Source organism: Rhinichthys klamathensis, unplaced genomic scaffold, assembly GCF_029890125.1.
Source record: "Rhinichthys klamathensis goyatoka isolate OS25496 unplaced genomic scaffold, OSU_Roscu_1.1 h1tg000269l_1, whole genome shotgun sequence".
Lineage (NCBI taxonomy): Eukaryota > Metazoa > Chordata > Actinopteri > Cypriniformes > Leuciscidae > Rhinichthys > Rhinichthys klamathensis.
In genome coordinates, this window is record NW_026606789.1 from 496,288 (window position 1) to 512,485 (window position 16,198).

General features: G+C 36.1%; 3 protein-coding genes across 5 annotated transcripts; 2 read left to right on the plus strand and 1 right to left on the minus strand.

The window, feature by feature from the left end:
* Window positions 1-505: 505 nt before the first annotated feature.
* r3hdml (R3H domain containing-like) lies at window positions 506-5,503 on the minus strand. Of its 3 annotated transcripts, none has more exons than XM_056268123.1 (7): window positions 5,326-5,503; window positions 3,539-3,646; window positions 2,316-2,617; window positions 1,657-1,775; window positions 1,418-1,520; window positions 1,178-1,293; window positions 506-1,054 (listed from the first exon to the last, which is right to left on the minus strand). In XM_056268123.1, the coding sequence occupies exons 3-7, from the start codon at window positions 2,583-2,585 to the stop codon at window positions 913-915; spliced, it is 750 nt and encodes a 249-aa protein (XP_056124098.1). In that variant the 5' UTR covers window positions 2,586-2,617; window positions 3,539-3,646; window positions 5,326-5,503; the 3' UTR covers window positions 506-912. The 3 variants fall into 3 exon arrangements, with proteins under 3 accessions (XP_056124098.1, XP_056124096.1, XP_056124097.1); XM_056268121.1 differs by having other exon boundaries at window positions 3,539-3,674; XM_056268122.1 differs by lacking the exon at window positions 5,326-5,503 and having other exon boundaries at window positions 3,539-3,919.
* A 3,198-nt stretch (window positions 5,504-8,701) lies between these two features.
* Window positions 8,702-10,055, plus strand: fitm2 (fat storage inducing transmembrane protein 2). The gene is made up of 2 exons (XM_056268031.1): window positions 8,702-8,878; window positions 9,105-10,055. The coding sequence occupies exons 1-2, from the start codon at window positions 8,706-8,708 to the stop codon at window positions 9,688-9,690; spliced, it is 759 nt and encodes a 252-aa protein (XP_056124006.1). The 5' UTR covers window positions 8,702-8,705; the 3' UTR covers window positions 9,691-10,055.
* A 1,556-nt stretch (window positions 10,056-11,611) lies between these two features.
* LOC130102202 (protein lifeguard 2-like) lies at window positions 11,612-15,051 on the plus strand. The gene is made up of 12 exons (XM_056268155.1): window positions 11,612-11,677; window positions 12,558-12,642; window positions 12,869-12,969; window positions 13,049-13,113; window positions 13,196-13,249; window positions 13,424-13,474; window positions 13,616-13,655; window positions 13,852-13,889; window positions 14,105-14,192; window positions 14,303-14,398; window positions 14,486-14,539; window positions 14,742-15,051. The coding sequence occupies exons 1-12, from the start codon at window positions 11,663-11,665 to the stop codon at window positions 14,892-14,894; spliced, it is 840 nt and encodes a 279-aa protein (XP_056124130.1). The 5' UTR covers window positions 11,612-11,662; the 3' UTR covers window positions 14,895-15,051.
* The last annotated feature ends 1,147 nt before the right edge of the window (window positions 15,052-16,198 follow it).

A 16,198-nucleotide genomic window follows, 5' to 3' on the forward strand; every position in this document is an offset into this window, starting at 1 on the left:
TATACTTACCAGGAGCCGACACCTTGATTGATGCCCTTTTGATTAAAAAAAACAAAACAGTGATATATTCTTGTTTTGTTACAGATGAATGATCTCAATTACCGGTAAAGTATTCTCTATACACTGGATTGAAGACCAAGGCCCAGCGCTTTGTTTATAGCTTTAATAGCCTTTTAGTCATGGTTTACAGCAGATCTGGCTCTTGTAGATGGATTGAGCACATTAATGAGGTGATAAAAGATGGTTTCGGTCTGCAACTCAAAATGATCCTGGACCAGTTTCTCACATATGCCTTAATAATATGAGTAACTTCTAATATATTCTTTGTTTTTTGTCTGCTATAAGGTGTTGGCAGCAGTCTGTCTGTGTTATAAGACAAAATGTAAATAAAAGGTCTGTTTTTATGAGGACAAATGTGTTGACAATGCAGTCATGTCCTCTGTGTGACTTGAGTGCAATAGACATTTCAAAACGATAGTAACTTAGAAACCACCGAACACACGACTTTTCCTAATCTAAAGAAAATTTATTACCTGTACAAAAAGAACAAAATAATAATAATAAAAGAAAGAAAGTGCTTAACACCCAATGTGAATTGTCACTGCGATGCAACTTAGTACAAACAAATTATAAGTAAAACAGTGCAAACAAAGCCTTGAAAAACAACAAACGGCGAACATTAAACAACTTATAAAGTAATAAAATAAACATAGACAACTATGGGGTGATGATAACACAACAACAGTTGATGCAATTTGACAATTACACATTTGATTAATTGGACATTTTACAGCACTTATTTTTTTAATAAAATAACCACGGAATAAGTTGCATTGTAAAAATTGTACATTTTAGTGGTTACATTTTTAATAAAATAATTTTTGGGGGATTTTAGGGATTTTTTTTTATCGCTTAGCCTCTGAAACCACTCGTATTTCTTCTGGATTTTGATCTGGAGTCACACTGGTTTTTATGGCATGATCCTCCATAGCTTGAGGGACACGCAGAGCATGGTTTTCCAGTCTTATATGGAGCCTCTCCTACCCAGTTCCCCCTACAACAGAAGAAGCAACATGAGCAAGTTTGATTACTTTCCCTTTTCTTGCAAAAATCTTCTCATAAAGTGCAACCATTATTTAAAAATGACTGTATTGATACAGTAGAAAATGATTCTTACTTGATAGAATAGTTGCAAACCAGTAAAGTGGCCTGTTTCCACATACTTCCGAAAACATATATATTTGAACACCTTCTGACAGCACATCCAATCTTATTGCTGTTGGCCCACACCATCTGAAACAAAAAGTAATTACTAAGATATATTCTTTCTGAAGGATCATGTGACACTGAAGACGATGATGCTGAAATGCCATCACAGGAATAAATTAGGCTTATATATATCATTTTGGAGACCCACCTGGGTATAGTGTGTGCAGACAGAGCCACTGCATCCATTAGGGAAGGAGAAAGAGTGTCTCTCTCCATACCAGGATCTTACCAGATCAACGATCGATCTGTATCTGCAAAATGAAAGAAATAATAACAATCATACTCAGAATGTGTAAATTTAATCCAGAATTGATGGTTTTCAGATATTAATTCATGCCGATACCATTAGTGTACCCATTTTTGGTATGTTTTTGTAGGGGTCTGTACCTTCCAGAAATAATGGACAGATTCTGTCCAGTGGACCGCAAAACATGAGGAGGTCCATGGTCCCATATGCACTGAGAGGCCCAGGACTCTGCAGATTTAGCCAGTCTCTCATCCCACACCTTTCCAAGAAGAGAGGGGATAGATAAACAAATAATTAAAAGAATAGGTCACCCAAAAGGACCATGCATTGACAATAAATATGAACCGAGGATGTCAAGTAAAATTATTATAAACAATATAATAGACTATAAGAGTCACGACTATATATTCTTTCAGAGGACTTCTGGAGGAGCCATATTAATTCTGTAAGCAACAGTCTGAAATTTAACTTATCAAATCTTTACTTTAGCCCTGGTGGTGTCTGAATCGTGAGCAACGTCTCATTTAACACAATTCCTTTAAGTTAATTTTCTGATCTGAATCTGATTCATAAAGCAGATCTGAATTATTCAGACTTTAACTCAATGACTGAATGAATCGGTAGCCGTTCACAAGCTCACTTGACTTGAAGATTTTTTAAATGTAGCCTAATAAAAAAGGTATCTCTTTTTTAATGTTGTGTGTTTGAACAATAATACAATATAAAACAATAATAATGTGTAAAAAACAAAACAAAACAAAACAAAAAACAGTACATAAAAATACCCTAGCCAGCCTACCATATATTCCATATTTGCTGCGGGTGGGAAGACCTGTGAGCGCACGCGGTTGTGATAGTCCAGTAATGCCGTCATATCTTTGCTGGAGATGAAGCGTTTCCGCCGCGCTCGAGGTGCGCTGGTGTCACTGCTGTTCCACAGGACATCCTCCATTGAAACCTCATCGAGATGAAGCTGCTCTGTTGTGCCGTTCACCGCCACTGCTGCTGTCGTGCACGGCAGTGTCCACAAGGCGCCGGCAAAGAACAGCTGAACGCAGGCCAAATTCATCGCGCTTCCTCTTGTCTGGTTGGCTACAGGTGCTTTATTTGTGGAAAGAGAATACAATGTCAACAATCTCTCACTGTCTTAGTCAGCAAAATAACACTTAAGCACAGGAACGCTATGTCCATATTCAAGTGCAAGTAGCCTATCGTTTAATCCTGCACTTTCTGTTCGTAAGATAATAGCCAGACCATTTAAACCATAGTAATAGATAAACATGTCAACATAGTGATATAATTAGCAGATAACCCGGTATGTACAATTTATAGTCCACCCAAAAATGACCAAACATATATATATATAGGTAGTTACATAGCCTAATTTAACCCTATACAATTTGCTTTGTTAGTTATATAGACAGATGTTATTTTATATCTTGCTAAAAAAATTAAAATAACATATTTAATATACATTATAGAATGTACATAACTATAAAATAAGTTATAAATAAATAAATATATGTTTTAAACCTGTTATATGGTTTTACATGGTCAAATTAATACATGCATTAATACATGCTGTCAAAATGATTAATCACGATTATCGAATCTAACACAAAATTTTGTTTTTATATAATATATGCACACACACATTTGCATATATATATATAATACACAAACACACACACACACACACACACACACACACATATAAACACAAACTTGTATGTTAGATTTGACAGCCCTAATATATACATATTCTTATCAAAGTGGCATGGTTTGACACAAAGCAAATCATAGGGTTACATTGCAAAAGGGTTTAACCAAATTGACAAACATTACACTCAAATGCGCTCACTAGTCTTTGAAGGTATTATATATATGACCATCTCAACTGATGGAAAATGAAATACATCAACAACAAAGATCTTTCAATAAACTCCTTTGATTTTTTTTTTTAATCTAATCATAAAAAAGTGAACACATAATGGCTATTTAGGAGAAAAGTGTGGCATATACTTATGTAGTCCTGCAGTGTGAAGAGAGCGGGGGTCCTCAGTGGTCTTCACAGCAGCACATGCCTTCAGGAGTGATTCCGGCACTTTAGCACAGCCTGGAGAAGAGCAGCTGAAAAGATCTCCACTTCAACTCTGGCCTTTGCAAACAACGTCTTTGACATGTGTGGCAGCGAACTTTAACTGGGCCAACTCTCTAAGGCCATTTGACGTAAAAGAAAAGCCCTTGTCTCTTTTTCTTCCCCCACAGGGATGTTCCCAAAGTTCAGGAAACAATTTAATGGAAGTCTTTGCTTTTTCAGCACACAGTCAGTGGAATCTCCAAACAGCCATGCTCTCCAACAGGATTTTAAGATTGATGACTTTTCAACAGTCATAGCTCTCTTCTTTCCATTACCTTTGTGATTTTCAAAGTTTTTTTTTAGTTTTTTGTTTAGCTTTTTGGGCAACTTTCACCTCTGATTTCACATCCTGTCTTACCAGTATAGCATCCTTTGATTTCCAAATACTATAGGCTATAGTAACAAATAGCATACAGCACATGCACAGTAATATTCAAAGATAAATTGGTTTTTACAATGCTTGGCTACATTTGGCTCTTGTTCCTTTAAACCATCCGTTTCTGTTCCTCGCTTATATCGGACATGTGTGATTTTTTTTTTGTGAGCTTTGTTTGGAGCTGCACTCAGACGTCCTGGCAAAATGTTTCAATAAAATAAATTGAATAAGCACATAGGCAAGGATTTTATAAAAGGGAGGGAGTTGTTCTATGAATTAAAGTCCAACTTTTAAAGTCATAGCCAAGTCAGCACATTGTTCCAACTGTCTATTCAGGAAGGACATGCCATGTGTAATATCTCTAGTCTCTGGCCAGTGCCAATATACACTGCACAACTTTGACTGTCGCAACTACTAAACAGGGTCACATAGAACATTGAGTATTCTGACTTATTACTATGTGGCAATTCGCCTATGCAGAATATTCACCTCATACTGAGCAGAAACTAAACGTCAATGCAATATCAATAATGGATACCGCCTATCATTTGCACTTACTGTATCTGCTTTTTGGGACTTTCAATCCATCACAATCCATTGTGTGAGTGTGGTTGTCATTCTTCTAACTAATAAAGTTCAAAGACTTCCAGTTTGTTTTTTGGGGCTAACAGCTAGTATTGAATTCAATTTAGTACAGCATTATAAGCAAAATATAGTGAAAGTCAAACTATAATGAAGAAATAAAGCCTTTTTAATCAGCATGAAGGCTTAGAGACCTCAAAGGAAACTTTTAAAGTTAGCAGTCATCCTCAAACTCCCAAGGTCGGCAGGGTCAAGGTTCAACTTGAGGCCTATTTGGAAGACTTTCTGTTGGCTTACTATATAGGCAAGAGAGCCCTAACTTGTTCTCTAGACAAACATATGATGTCACTACTTAACATTCACAATGTTGCAACCTTATGGTTTTGACTTTGTAGACAAAATGCACAAGCTTAGTCATTCCATTGACGAGACGCATGTATAAACGTTCTTCCCCGGGTCAAATGTTTGACAGCTTTATGTGCTAATATGATGTAAACATAACTCTAAGCTACAATGTGCCCTTGTCGAGTGTAACGTTTAAAAATAGCCACAGACATGTCTCTGTCAATTCTCTCACATACTTAATAGTGTTGTCATCACACATCAAAGGACGTGATAAATGTTGAGCAGAAATATAAAATGAATCACTCGGTGCATGTACAAGCAGTAGCTATAGCTTATATTAAGCTTAATTCATTCGCATAATGTTACCTTGACTGCACCTCATTCATGCTTCTCCTTGTGCATTGTGGGAATGAAAGAGAGAGAAATGGTGACTTTAAAAGGTGCACAGCTGTGCCATTATCTCCTCCACAGCAATGAAAAGGGTCTTTCTGTCTGAATCACGTCATTTAGCATAAATCCAGGACTTCCCATTCCCTGCTGCTGCTCCATTTGTCATTTCAGCAGTCTAAACTTTGTTTTGGCAGCCCTGAAAACAAATTTGCTAAGTGATGTAGCTGTTCATGGTGATGGATAGTTTTGAAGGGAACAGAGACAATGGGTCTGTTCTGACCACCAGTTACTGGAATTAAAGGAATCGAATCACACACACATATTCTCATTACACTAACTATTCATTTGTAGATACAAACTTATAATTGATACAATTTGGCTGACACTTTTATCCAAAAGTAGATTGAAACCTTATTTTTATCAATGACCTGGCATTGCTAGCACCATTTGCTACCAGTTTAGCTACTGGAAAGCATTTGATTGAAAATGTATTAACAATCAGCAGAAAAATATTACCAATGTAAAATCTAAAAATATAATCACTAAATTCACACCAATAAGCAAACTATTCAACTGATTGAATACAACAACTGTAATTCAGTTAATCAATCAAGTTACTTATTTTGTCCTCAAATCATTAAAAAAAAGAATAGTTCACCTAAAAATAAGAATTCTGTCATCATTCACTTTTAGTTCGTCTATGGAACACAAAAGAAAATATTTTGAAGAATGTTTTGAAGAAAAAAAAACAAGACCCTGGTGCTATAGCACAATTAGTTTAGCTGGAAAGTCTGCATTTAATTAAAATAATCCTATAGTAAAATACTATAACATGTAGGCCTACAACATGTGGAATAACACTGATAAAATTAAAACATAAGAATCTCTAAATTAACATGCATAATTCACTTTAACTGAATATTACCCAAAACTATTGTTCAGTTATAGATCGAATCATTTTGTCCTCAAATAAAAGTCACAAAAATGAAAATTCTGTCATCATTTACTTGTACATATTCCTCCGATATTCTGAAGAATGTTTCTTTCCATACAATGAAAATCAAAGGGGTCCAAAACAACATGATTGGACCTCACTGATTTTCATTGCATGGACACACACACACACACACACGCACACACACACGAAGCACGCATGATGTACTCATGATGTCAAGCTGTAACATTTCAGATTTACTGTCAGGAATGCTCTGAGGAAGAGACAACGCCATAACTCATTGAGGCCCCCTTCTGTGAGACAGTATGAAGTGGGTCAAGCTTGGGTGAAACACCTCTAGACAATCAGGCCAAAAACAATCTCACTTCCACTAATATGACATCATCTTGTCTAGACACTTAAAGTGTGGTGTCTAAAGGGTTTTATCAGTGGCCATGGGTAACACAAATAAAACATTATGAAATGTAGGCTACTGTATGTGATATAAATAAATGAAATCTTGTGAAAATATTTTCATAACTTTCTAATCTAGAGTATAAAAATTATATTTACAAGTTTTTATGTTTAAATCAGAGCTATTCAGCTGGCTGGTTTATTATGTTTATGTAAAAATACATCTAAAATGAATATAAAAATAAAGAGAATTTGGTTTCGATTCGCATGTGAAAATTTGGATGTCAAACGTTTTAGGTCCATTCTATAGCCTCCTTCTTTTGATGATTCATGACTGCATCCAGGTAGTGTCCAAACTGGATTTAGTTATTCAAATAAGGGTCCAAATGGACCTGTGCGGCTTCCAATTGTAACTGTTATAGAGATTTCCAGATGATTTTTAAATCCATGCAATCAATTTTAAAACACCAGCATTTAACATCCTGTAAGACTGTTCTGTCTGGCACAATGTGTGGAGGGAGGCAGAATGGAGAGACAACATAGCCAACTGGCACACATGCTTGGAAACTCTGCCCCTGAATAAATACTGTCTTGCCAATAAAAAGGGCAAAAAGGGCAAGCCTGTGGAACTTTCCACGGTGCCTAAATGTATAAATCATACCAAAAATGAGTCTAAAGGTTTTTCGTGATTTTATTATGCCACCTATTGGACAGACTTTAAAACCCTATGTTGAAAAAACTGCAAAAACTCCTCTTGAAAGACACATTATATTAAAAAGGTGAAACAACAAGGTGATAAATATTTTAGAATCTATATTTTGTCATGCTTTAAAATAGCTATATTAGTTTAAACTTTTGAACTCACATTTAAACAACGTCCGTTCTGGTGTTATCTCATATGTTTAGGAAAGATATTAATTAATTAGTACTGTGAGGTCGTGATTTTTTTAATTATTTTTTTTTATTACCACGGCATACTGAATTAGCCTGGATGCCAGCCCGAACCCCCCCCCACAACATTTTTTGATCGGGAAGTTCGGTCTGGACTCGCTCCATTGAGGAGTAATTATGATCGGTTCAGAAATCGTCGGGCCAATCAAATTGCCAGGGCGGGCTTTATACGATGATGGACAGATGATCTGCAGGGACGTAATCCTCACGTTATCAAAGAGCGCTTGGGTTGAACTGGTTTCCCTCAGAGATGACTGCTGCTGGAGAACTGAGATGTAGAGATTCCGCTATCGCGTCCGTTGTAAAAGAAATCGACACCGCATTCATTTTAATAGACGAACATAGAACTGCAATCAAGGCATTTGTCGATCGGAAAGATGTGTTTGCCGTCCTTCCTATGGGATTCGGCAAAAGTTTAATTTATCAGCTGGCTCCGATGGTAACTAAGAAGATGGGACGCAATGAAAACCCTGTGGTCGTTGTGGTTTCTCCTTTGGTCGCACTTATAGAGGACCAAGTAAAAGAAGCAACACTCGTTATTTTACTTCTTCCAGCGTGCGTGCATTTGAGTTCTGTAGTTGACAGACAACTGTGCTATGCAAAGTAGTTGACTTACTGCGTTGCTCTCATTGGTTGTAGGTCTATCCAATTGAGTGCAGAGTTTTTTTTTTCCTGGTTCGGTTAAGACACGCCTCATAATCAAAGCCCTATGAAGCAGTATCAGACTCACATTCTGACTAGAATATGAGTATGACGAAGTCAGGCTAATACTGAATAACAACTCACCCGATTCCAGATTGCGAAATTACAGCAACTACCTGAACGACTGTTTCACTAATGTATATTAATCAAATAGCGCTGACGTGTTTGGTAACCTTCCAATGGCGGACGTCTGACTCTTGAATAATAATTAGTTAGGGCGACGTTTCTTAATAGTTCTCCAATGGTGAACGCTTGCTCATGAATATTAATCAGCAACCCGTAACCATAGTAGGATTCGTAGAGGCGGGGTTTCTGTTTCCGCATTCAAGCACAAACAGCACATAGATAGAACAACATGGCTGCAGTAGGCAGCTTAGTGAACAGTTTGGCTTGTTTCTGGAGACAGCCATGTACCCGTGCTTATTTACCGCACTTGTTCTTTTGTATCTCGTTTACAGGATCAGTTTTGAAAATGATGGACCTCGTGCCGGAGAGCTACTTCAGTAGCAGTAGGAATGTTTTAAATCTGTGAGTACAAGTCTAGGGTACTAGCTCCTTTACCCAGCTAGAACTCATTGAAACGCTGTAAAACTAAATAATTGTATTAGAAATGTGTTCGTTTTTAGAAAATAATACTAATTATGCCATATAAAGCAATATATACAATAATAAAAACAACGCTTGACATTGACAACTTATGACATTGATGGCTCAAAGTCATTTAATCTTTTTTGCTTAATTTTTTTACTTTCAGATATTTTGTGAAAGTTTCTTGGGGTTGGACCATTGTTTTGCTTCTGCCATTCATCCTTTACTCCAACTCTTACAACAAAAGCCACAGATTTGTGTTGAGGCGGCTTACATCACTCCTGGTAGCAACTCTCGTTTGGTACACCTGCACTGAGACTTTCTTCTACATTGAAGACATTACAGGTTCATGTTATGAGTCAGACAACATGCAAGCCACCCTTGCTGGTGACATTACCACGAAGGCGGCATGCAGGAAGGCTGGATTCATCTGGGATGGATTTGACATATCTGGACACTCCTTCATCTTGACTTACTCTTCTCTTGTGATTGTGGAGGAAATGGTGCCCATGTTACACATAACTGATGTTAGCAGAAACGCTCCTCTTGATTGTCTTTATATAGCACTTAATGCGATTGTAGCCATCTGGGTATGGATGTTCGGATGCACTTCTGTGTATTTCCATGATATTATCGACAAGATTCTAGGGACCTTGTGTGGCATATTTGGGTGGTACGTGACCTATGTTGTTTGGTACCCATTTCTCTTTTCTCCCGGTCTCCCTCCACAGCAGAAACAACATGCTTCGTGAGAGAAATAAATGGTACAAGAGCACTACAACAAGCTTCACATATCTGCACTGTTTATGTTATGTGAGATCTATGATGGGTTAGCCGTCCATGTGGAGCAGAAGGCAGCTGGTGTTCCTAAAATGACAATCTGTAATCTGAGAAGTCACATCTGAACCTTATTGTTGCCTTCAAAAGTTGTGTGGCTTTATACAGAGCTGGAATAGAACACCTGACAGTAAATTTAGCTTAGTCTGCTGCTAACATTACCTCCTGTAATCAATCTGCAATCTTCAGCTGAGCTGCCTTTTTTAACAGTAAATATTTAGACTTTGTCCCTTGAAACTAATATTGTTAACAATTTTGTGTTTATTGATTTTATTTTATTTTATTTTTTTCGTTTTTGGAAGTCAGAGAGTTGCTTCAGAATGCATTTGTTATATACTTGCATTGTGTTTTCATAGGACCATTTTATGTGTTCTGCCTGAAGGCCAAACTGTTCATTTTTATGCCACTGATTCGCAGTTGTCGTCATTTCTCATATGAATGTCAAAAGTCTGATCAGTTTATTACAGGATGACAGACCTGTTCTTGAAACCTAAAACGATTTGAGATGTACTGTTTGGAATATTATAACACTATCTGGGGACTGGATTTGTTGTTTAAGTGATACTTTTAAATTAATGGTTCCTTTAAGTCATTTCGGAAAGATCGTATTTATTTACGCACATAACCGTAACCACAATGTCGTAAACACGAGTGGGAAGCTCGGGATTTGCCACGAGCTTTACCAGTTGGGGGCGTGTCAGTGAGAAACGTGGTGGAATTTTTATAGTCTATGGGTGGAATACCACAATACTTATGTTTTTTTTAGTGACATTGTCAGGGTTATTTATTTACAACAAAATAAGCTAACTGTCTGAACAAAATATAATCGCATTGTAATAAAACAATAATATAGGCCTAATATTATAACGAGTTACAGTGGCTTCATCAATTAATTAAAAACATTGAAAAGCAAAACACACCTGAAGCACATTCTTTGTGTTTTATTTTAGAAGAAGAGTTTAAAAAACTTGCTGTATTTTGTGTAGGCCAAGTTAAAAGAATGTACACTGCCATTTTGCTCCAACGAAAGTGACTTGAAAGCAACACGTCGTGAACACGACTTCCCAACTCGTAAATAGCTTACGAACTTCCCAGGAAGACTTGAACGCACTATTTATCTGGTTATAATGATCTTTTGCAGGTTTGAGGAACAATGAAAATTAGATGTAAATGGATTCTAACATACAAATGATGAAACATGCTGGTTATGGAGGGCACATCCATTAGTCATCATTACATGATGTATCAATTAAAATATTTTGGTGATTATCATTGTAGTAATGTTTGTTGTAATAGGCTACATCAGTATTTCAAAGAAAGCAGTGTAATAGTGTAACAACACATCACTGAGGTCGGTGTATTTTTATTTAATTCATAATGGTGTTTAAATGAATAAAGATCTTTGAATTGAGGATTCTAGTAAACGTCGTGCATTTTATTTCTTATTGTTGTCTCAAGGCAATACTCTGTAAACTCACTGAAATATATTGTTCATCGTCCTACATTCCTCTTACACTTCTCTCTCTTTTGGGTGGTGTGGGAAAATTCTGGATTTCTCTGGACAAATGTTGCGGGATTGATGCACACACAGTTTAATGCACGTCATGGGGAAAATGATGCCCCCTTTTCTGCCAGCATGATTGGTACAGTCCAAGTCTCAGTCAATGGTGCTTTAAAACCTGGATAGTGCTAGAATGTGCCTTTTAGAGTGAGGGAGGGGGGGCTGTGCTCATAGAAATGCGGTTTATTCAGTACAGCATCGTCACTATCTGCGTGCAGCATCCCAGACAGGTGCAGAGAATACAGGCTAAAGCTCTAAAGAGACACTAAGACTGAAGACTTTAAGACTTTTTTTAAGTAAGCCAAATTAGATTCAAAGCTGTGACCATGACCCAGGGAAAGGTAAGCATTTTATTCTTTACCATTTTTAAAGATTTTATCATTATATGTGTGTTATTGCTGACCATTCACCAAAAGCTAGGAATTCAATTTTTTTATTTTTTATTTTTTTGGTCTGCGAATTCGCAGTGGTCTGGATGACTGAAATTTCTTTCATGTGCTAGTTTTTCTGCCCTGTTCTGGTTTTGTCTCAGTTTAAATGATGGTCCAGTGACGCTGAAAGAAGCTTTGTCATGTTTTGGTTTTGTGCCTTATACTTTTAAACTGATTTATGCCCATCAATTCTATAGTGCTACATGTTTATATTTTTGCTTCAGGAACGCTTTTTCATTTCTTAAAACCTGCTGTTGTATCATCTATCACAGTGTTTTACAACTGCGCATGAGCAAGATACAAAGGTAGAATTAGAAAATAATGTTTGCAAGACATTTATTTTCATGTGTTCTTTTCCTGATTGAACAGATATATCTGATTATGATTGAATTTCTATAGTTTAACTATCTTTTTTTTCTGTAAACAAGTTTTTTCCTCAGTTGCCATTAAGGAGCAAAGCGTTTTTTTAAGGTGGCTTGTGATGTCAATTACCAGTAGTAAACTCTCCTATTACAGTGAATCAGTCATTGATAAGTAATGCCTGAATACATTTCTCAGTCTCTCCGTCTGGGTTACAATAGCGCATACTATTGGATGGCATTATGTACAATGATTTACCTATGTATGCAGCCATAATGATTAAAATATTGTCCTGAATAATGTAATACATGGATGAATACCTAGTTCTGTAACAATACATGCTTATCTATCTATAATTTGTTTAATGGAAAACCAATATATTGCTGTTGAGTGCATACAGAATAACAAATAAAGTTTAATATGTTTTAAGCTTTCAGTAACAAACAAGTCAGACAATGGCGCTGATGCTCAGCCGATGGCCTCAGCTCCTCCAAGTTACCATGAGGCAACTACTGGTAATATTACTTTTCTTCCTTTAGTAAATTTCCTGTTTAAACTGATCTGCACTGATAATTAGATGAATTCAGTCAATGCAATTGCATTTTGGTAACTATGCACTACTATACTTTGGGGACACCAATGGCATGGGTACCACTTCAACACCCATGACAGTCACTGTGGATGTTTTCAAGAATACCTGTGAGAAACAAGATGTTTAATATATCCTTTTGTTGCTGAAAGGTGGCAGTCCTTGTTATAGTGGAGCTTATCCCGAAGATGGTGAGATGCTCACAGAATTCAGCTGGGATGACCGAAAGATCAGGAGGATATTTATCCGCAAGGTAACATTGTCTTCTGTTTAGTGATTCTGATCGGCTGTGGACGATATGAAGTGAATTAATGTAACAATATTTCCTGTAGGTGTACAGCATCCTGATGCTCCAGCTTTCTGTCACATTTTCCTTTGTGGCTCTTTTTGTTTTCTGGTGAGTGTGTGTGCTAAAACTTTCATAATGCATTGTTCTTTCTTTAAGCTTGATTCACAAATATGTCTTGTCTATCTTGTAGTAAACCCGTGAAAGATTACATTCAGACCAACCCTGGCTGGTACTGGGCATCATAGTAAGTAAAAATCATTACTTTAAAGTTGATGTTTTAAAATGTAAATCTTAAAATTCTGTTGGTATTTAGACAGCCTTAATTACAGTAATTCAGTGCTAGTGTAAGTTACTATTTAAATGTGTGCTTTATGTGTTGTGATGTATAATGGCTTAATTGTCTTTTTTTTCTCAACAGTGCAGTGTTTTTTGTCACATATCTGACCCTGTCCTGCTGCCGTGGACCCAGGTGAGTGTATTTGTAGTCTATAGATAGATGGATATCATTAATGCAAAATAAAATATAATATTTCATATTTAATAAATAATTTCCATTCAACATTCTCATGTATTTCTACTCTTATCTTTTTTTTTTTTTTTTTATTTACAGGAGGCAGTTCCCATGGAATCTGATTCTGCTCATGATCTTTGTGAGTATTAAAACAACCAGAACAACCGTAATAACAAGTCTTTGGTCATCTCAGATACATCAAACTATCACATATCTACTAGTCAGCGCTAGTGCTGGACTAGAAGTACTAGTATTGCTCAAGAACAAGCCTGTTGTCACATTTAAAAGAAAGTCTTCCTCTATTTAAACATGTAATCTCTTCTCTCCTACTCTAGACTCTGTCTCTTTCTTACATGACAGGAATGCTGTCCAGGTATACAGTCTCAAGTTATATGTATATCATGTCTTTCTTTTGTGGCCTGTATTCATGGTTGCATATCCATATTTCCCTTCGTCCTACTTGTACAATATGTTGTTACTGCATGTGTATGTCATAAGATTAATGAAGGTGAAATCTTTTTGCATGCATCATATCTTTTATTGGTCTATTTCTGATTCAAATCTTCCCCTCTGGCTCTATCTCTCTAGCTACTACAATACTAAATCTGTCATCATCTGCCTGGGTATTACTGTCTTGGTCTGTCTTGCTATTACCATCTTTAGCTTCCAAACCAAGGTTAGTATTTTTGAAGCAACAAATATTTCCATTTTTCTTGACCGCAATAATTTTCAACTGTAATCTGGAATATATTTATTTAGATCATACAAATTTTTGTCATTTTACAGATTGATATTACTTCATACCAAGGTGTGCTGGTAGTCTTCTGTACAGTAGTGTTTATTTGTGGAATTGTCCTGGCATTCATCCTGCCCTTTGGATATGTAAGTACCGATGATCGATTGATTTTGTAGACTTTAATACTCACAGAAACGAGAATGTACTTTGACAAAGGCTTCTCTCTCCTTCAGGTTCCATGGTTGCACGCTGTGTATGCTGTCTTGGGAGCAATACTGTTTTGCATGGTACATAATTATACAATTATTTCAACTCAGATCAATATTAAATGTTAATGCATTTATTTATTGGTGCGTAGCCATGTAAAAAGGATGATAATGTACAGTCAGCATATCATTATTGCAAAATAAACCAGACCGCATGCAGCATTATCTCTATTGTTTGTTGCTAATTATTGTCATTAATCATTTTCATCCTTTTGTCTTTTAGTTCCTGGCATTTGACACACAGATGCTGATGGGAAGCAAGCGATACACCATAAGTCCTGAAGAATACATCTTTGCCACCCTCAGCATTTATCTGGACATTGTTTACATCTTCTCTTTCTTTCTCCAGTTGTTTGGTACTCCTGAACGGCATTGAAACGAGTGCTGTTTAACCTGAACCTCTTATGGCTCTGAGTGTCTTTTGTCCCTCTGGTCTGAGTGATCCTGTCTTCTCAAGCATGATGTGGATCTTCAGTGCACGCTGTTGTGTTTCCGGTAACACTTTACAATAAGGTTCATTAGGTAAAATTTGTTAACATGAACTAAGAATGAACAAACTTCTACAGCATTTATTAATCTAAGTTAATATTAATTTCAACATTTACTAATACATTATTAAAATCAAAGGTTGTATTTGTTAACATTAGTTAATGCACTGTGAACTAACATGAACAAACAATGAACAGCTGTATTTTTATTAACTAAGATTAACAAAGATTAATAAATACTGTAACAAATCTATGGATCATTGTTTGTTAAAACATTAACTAATGTTCACTGATGAACCTTTTTGTAGTGTTGCCGTGTGTCCTCTCCTCAGCTTTTACAATGTGCCATGTGTTTATCCTGTAGCAGAAAGGATATACATAACATATGTACACTGGTAAAACTTTAACAACATCCATTTAGTTTTACACATGGTGCCATAGAAAACAAAATACAACATATTAAATGCATTGGTGTCAACATTTGTGAAACCTATATGACGTCATTAGCTGTGAAAGTGCACGAAATATTCAGATATGAGCACAAGCAGCATATCACATTGAGGTTAAATTGTGTATTTATCCATCTATTCCCTCTTTGTGTCTGACTAAAACATTTCATAATGTGATATCACAGCATGAGAACATTTCAACAAATCATTCCGAGAAACTATATGGAGGTGAATATTTAACAAGGTTTTTGAATGGCCGGCTGGATTTGAGGAGTGCACGTACGAATCAAATGAATATTTCTGATTTTGTAAAAAATAAATAATCAGTGTTTCTATTTAAATTCACTATCATATTTTCATATGTCAGGAATTTTCCATTGGGAAATTTTCACTGCCATTTTAAAGTCAATGACTTGACTCAGATATGCTTTGTTGAGCATTATTTATTTTGTTTAGACCTATGTCTTATTAATTATAAATGCATGTATTGTTAATTCATCATTACACAGAATTTTAATGTATTATCATAGTAAAGATCTATTTTTGAAGAAAATGTGTTATTTTGAATGATTTTGGATGTGTACATAGCTTCACAGTGTTCACAAAAAGAGTGCAAAATCACTGTTGCTGGGTTCAACAGAATGCAGTTCTACATATAATTTTTCCTGTTTGTGGTCTTTACAGTAGAGACAGTGACTTATATATTTTTATCAAATATATTGAATATGAAGCCAATAAATGAC